This window comes from Palaemon carinicauda, chromosome 1, assembly GCF_036898095.1.
Source record: "Palaemon carinicauda isolate YSFRI2023 chromosome 1, ASM3689809v2, whole genome shotgun sequence".
Taxonomy (NCBI): domain Eukaryota; kingdom Metazoa; phylum Arthropoda; class Malacostraca; order Decapoda; family Palaemonidae; genus Palaemon; species Palaemon carinicauda.
The window spans coordinates 297,397,719-297,402,718 of NC_090725.1; the positions used below are offsets into that span (position 1 = coordinate 297,397,719).

Consider the following 5,000-nt stretch of genomic DNA (forward strand, 5'->3'; position numbering starts at 1 on the left):
ACTTCACCTCGTAGCGTCAGATCATCTTTTAACAAGACGACAGACTGAATTCCATAGCCGATGAATACCAAAGATTGACCAAATCTTTCCATTTCCTTCGAGAATGGAATCAGAGGGGTCGTTCTACCCGGCAGTGAGTCACTTTCTCGGATCGGCGCCACCAAGTCGACACGCGGCCAAGACTTCGGTGATGTGAGTTTGTTTGGGTCTCCTGAGGAATGACAGCTATGTTCAGTTCCTCCACCCCCCAATCATCATCTGGGTTCTCCCCAAACCCCTAATATACAACCGCTTTACCCAGCTGGATTCTACGTTCAATTGCTAAATCTTCATTTTGGATCGCACCAAACGTAGGGAGGTGGCTGCTCCTAGCTACTACTTGAGACGTAGGTCTCGCATGCTTTAGACAGAGCATCGTGCATAAGTCAACAGTTTTCGCTCATCTCCAGCGTCCAGATGACATTTGCAAGGCCATTGAAGAAGCGGCAACGCTGCAAAGGGCTCCGGGGGCGACCGAGAGCTCATATGAAAAGCGCGCTCCGCCTTCCAGCCGCAGTTTCTAACTAGAGCTCTTCCGAGCGAGTGGTCCAGGAACTTTTTGTCCGACACCAGATTCCCTCCCTCACTTTGCCAGAACGTTTGGACTTAGTGTTTTTATTTCTGTTCAGTTTCCAAGAGACCAAATAAAACCGATTACCCTCAAGATGGTTGTAGCCATGAAGGTCTTAGTGGTGCTGGTCTTGGGCACCGCAGTCAGTGGCTCTGCTATTCCAATTTGGGAGCTTCTAACTAAAGAGGAAAAGGTAAGAATTTGGCATCTCGTTTAAACATTATACCTTGACTGTCATTGGCAAAAAAAAAGAAACTGCTTTTGACTTTATATCATTAGACATTCATATTTCCAGATTTTTTTAAATTAAGAGATATATTTCGACTTTTAACTTTATATCAGATACTCCAGATTTCATGATTTTTTATTAAGAGATATATTTTGACTCTTGACTTTATATCATCAGACATTCATTTTTCTAGATTTTTTTTTTATATTAAAAGATTTTGACCTTCTAATGCTGTTATTGATAAGAGAAATCTAACTCATTATTTGCCTCATTGCAGATGGGGAGACTAATGTATATCTTCATACACCTTGTTGACCAGTATTGCAAGGACTCGAGTATTCCAGGTGAGTTTCGATTAATATTATTCATAAAGGTTTAAATTCTTCACTGAACAATCTTGTAGATTAATTTTGTTCATAAAGGTTTAAATTCTTCACTGAACAATCTTGTAGATAAGTATTGTTGTTAAGTTTTAAATTCTTCACTGAACAATCTTTTTTATTAATATTGTTCATAAAGTTTTAAATTCTTCACTGAACAATCTTATATATTAGTATTGTTCATAAAGTTTTGAATTCTTCACTGAACAATCTTGTAGATTAATATTGTTCATAAAGGTTTAAATTCTTCACTGAACAATCTTGTAGATTAATATTGGTGATAAAGTTTTAAATTCTTCACTGAACAATCTTGTAGATTGATATTGTTCATAAACTTTTCATTCTTCACTGAACAATCTTGTTGTTCTTTTTCCTTACTATATTCAACATCTAAAATAATCTCTTATTAGAATCATATCGTAACATTTTTCCATTATTTTCTAAATTCTTGATTGCAAATAATGTTTTTATGGCAGTCGGTTTTTCATTTAGGTTCATTTTAAATTATATATTCTAGGAGATCATTCATTGAAAAACTAGATATTTTAAAGAGACAATTCATTGAAAAATTTACCAAAAATAAAAATGGGAGTAAATTAGATTCTTCAATTTTGGAAGATTTTATATCAGATATTTTTTGGGGTTTACTTAGAAGGTTTTATGGAATCTAACTAAGGTACAGCAAAAACAGACAGGACTGGTTGAAACGATATAGTTTTCTTTATTTCATACATGACATGAATTACTATACATATACACACATACATACATACACACACACACACACACACACACATATATATATATATATATATATATGCACATATATATATAAATATATATATAATATATATATATATATATATATATATATGTATATATATATATATATATGTGTGTGTGTGTATACAAAACTGCATCTATTAGTAAGTGTAAGGAATGTACAAAGACTAAATCGCAATCGTTTAACTTGGGGTACAGATCAAGTGGAAATGAAAAAAAAAAAACTTCAGCAAGAACGAGATCACCGACAGGAACTGGATTGCTGGCTGGTCTCTCTCTCTCTCTCTCTCTCTCTCTCTCTCTCTCTCTCTCTCTCTCTCTCTCTCTCTCTCTCGGGTTTGGTTGAAGGTCATCATCATCATCAAGCCAACTGATATTTTTCTTGTGTGACAGATGTTGCCTAAAGTTTCTTTTTCTTTAGATTAATTGTTTGAAAAGAGTTTCTTGTTGGAGTGTATAAGAGAGAGAGAGAGAGAGAGAGAGAGAGAGAGAGAGAGAGAGAGAGAGAGAGAGAGAGAGAGAGAGAGATAGCCATACAAATTATTTCTAGTTACATAAAGGTAGAAGGGTAAATAAATGTAATTGTATCATGAAAAAGCAAGATTTCTATTTTTCTTGTTGGAGAGAGAGAGAGAGAGAGAGAGAGAGAGAGAGAGAGAGAGAGAGAGAGAGAGAGAGAGAGAGAGAGAGAGGATAATGACAGTGTAATTAAACATCACAAGTCTCACTTTGAGTTTGCAAGTTTATTTTTAGTAAGCAGACTTTCATCCTATTCTATTTACAGTAAGTTCGAAGAGCTTAAATAAACTTGAACTATACATGAATGCTGGCAGGGTTAAAAGAATACCACCGTCTGGTAAAAAAACGTTGGGGAATTCTTAAGAGGGAGTTAAAGGGGGGAGAAGGAAGTCTCTGGAGGGAGAGTAGGAGCTCAGAAGGGGGGGGGGGGGGCGGGGAAGCTGCATAGCTATTTGGCGTCTTTAGAGAATTTAGGTTGGGGATTTTACCATCGACCTTTGCTATTCGACACGAAGGTCTCTCTGGATGATGGGTATTCCCAAGGGTTGAAGAGGAAGAGGGTTGCCAGTTTCTTCTTTATTTCGGAAAGGTTCGTCTCGAATCATTTCTCTTCGTGGGTTTTTCTGTCGTCGACTTACGATCAGAAAGACCTTGTCGGCTCTAACATCTTGGTAATTATCTCCTATTTTCTATTGCCTTATTCGTCTATCTTTGGAGCAGCTTTCTCTCCCTCAGCTTTCTTCTTTTTTCTCTATTCTTTTTGTCTATGTCTCGTTCTCTACCGTTGCCATATTGCAGTCTGGATTTATAATCGAGTGGTAGTTGTTCCTTATTCAGGAGGGTCTAGAAATTCCCTTTTTTTTTTTAATGGAATTATTCGCGGTTGCTAAGGGCAGATGGATACCATGTGCAGTTTGGTCTATGGCTAAGCCTCATTGTTTTCTATACATTTAGTAATAGTTCTGGAAAAGTATAAGTTGCTATTTCAATCATTGCTTATACTTACTAGGTTGACATACATAAATGGAAAATATTGCTAAGTCAAGGTCTGACTAGTACCAGAAGTGTAGATGTATACCGGTATCGCATCTATCATCATCATCCCCTACGCCTATTGACGCAAAGGGCCTCAGTTAGCTTTCACCAGTCATCTTTGTCTTGGGCTTTTAATTCAACACTTCTCCATTAATCATATCCTACTTCGCACTTCATAGTCCCTAGCCTTGTAGGCCTGGCTCTTCCAACTCTTCTAATGCCTTGTGTAGCCTAGCTGAACGTTTGATGACCTAACCTCTCTTGGGGAGTTCGAAGAACATATCCAAACCATCTCCATCTACCCCTCATCATGATCTCATCATATGACTAAGCTTAACACAAAACTTGACTATCATGTTTCGTAAAGTACAATCTGACCTAACCAGTTTTCTCTTCTTTCCAGATTGCCAGAAGGTTTTGACCCTGTATGGAATGTCAAACTTGGTGAACGAGGAGGAGAACTCTCTGGACTACATGGACCCCTACCAGAGGGATTCCCGCAGCATCATCTGGACGAGGGTCATGAAGGGTGATTTCAAATTACCTTCTTACAAGACTTTCTACCCTGATAATGGCGTAGCCCCTGTTTCGGCTAACGATGAAGGTTGGTAGTCTTTAAAAGCATTGTTTATAGATGAATAGTTATGATTATTATGTTTATTGGACTAATTATTTACACAGATAAGATTTACATGTGGAATAGAGCTCTCCTTAGTGTGGGGAAATATATTAATAATTAGAAATTGAGATTAAAGACTGTTTCTCATATTACAATTAGATTAGATTGTTTAAAATACTTGAACGTAAATCAAAATTAAAGATAATTAGCATGTTTCTGTTGCTATAAACTTGAGCATGAGCTTTAATACGTTCTAATAGGGTATTTCAAATTAATTCCAGGATGATTGATATGATATTTAGTTTGTAGTATTCAAGATGCTTATATATTTCCCTCTCCATTTTGCCAGATTATGATTTTAATAGGGTATTTCAAATTAACTCCAAGATTATTGATATGATATTTAGATATTTTCTCTTGAAGATACTTACATATTTCCCTCTCCTCTTCGCCAGATTACGATCTCGCGAACGAAGTCCAAGACAGACCTTACTACCCCAACCAACACAAGACTGTCAACGACCCCCACCCATACGCCGTACGCGTACCAGCTCCCGCCAAAATTGCTGCAATCTACGCCTCCAACACTGGCTCTACCAACAGCCACCCATATGCCGTTCGTGTCGCCCCTGAAGTAACCACACACGGCCCAGGACCCGTGGGCATCAAAGCGAGTGCAGACTTCGAGCCAATGATGACCGAGAGTCGCGTCTCTTCCGCTTTGGTCAGACGCATCTTGCCAGCACCAAATTCTGCAAATTCTCGCTTTTTGGTGCGCTCCAGAAGATCCACAGATGTGTTTCCCGAGAAGGAAATGGAATCTCT

General features: G+C 37.8%; 1 protein-coding gene and 1 long non-coding RNA gene across 2 annotated transcripts in view; one reads left to right on the plus strand and one right to left on the minus strand.

Annotated features, from left to right (window-relative positions):
- Positions 1-5,000, minus strand: part of LOC137645286 (uncharacterized) — a 118,398-nt gene that overhangs the window by 24,201 nt on the left and 89,197 nt on the right. The window lies entirely within an intron of this gene.
- The window catches only part of Reg-5 (Rhythmically expressed gene 5), a 5,774-nt gene continuing 1,303 nt past the window's right edge, over positions 530-5,000 (plus strand). The window contains exons 1-4 of the mRNA XM_068392639.1: positions 530-803; positions 1,117-1,183; positions 3,960-4,160; positions 4,631-5,000. The exon at positions 4,631-5,000 is cut by the window's right edge and continues 1,303 nt beyond it. Coding sequence (XP_068248740.1) covers positions 705-803; positions 1,117-1,183; positions 3,960-4,160; positions 4,631-5,000 — 737 coding nt within the window. The 5' untranslated portion in view covers positions 530-704. The remainder of the gene's footprint in view (positions 804-1,116; positions 1,184-3,959; positions 4,161-4,630) is intronic.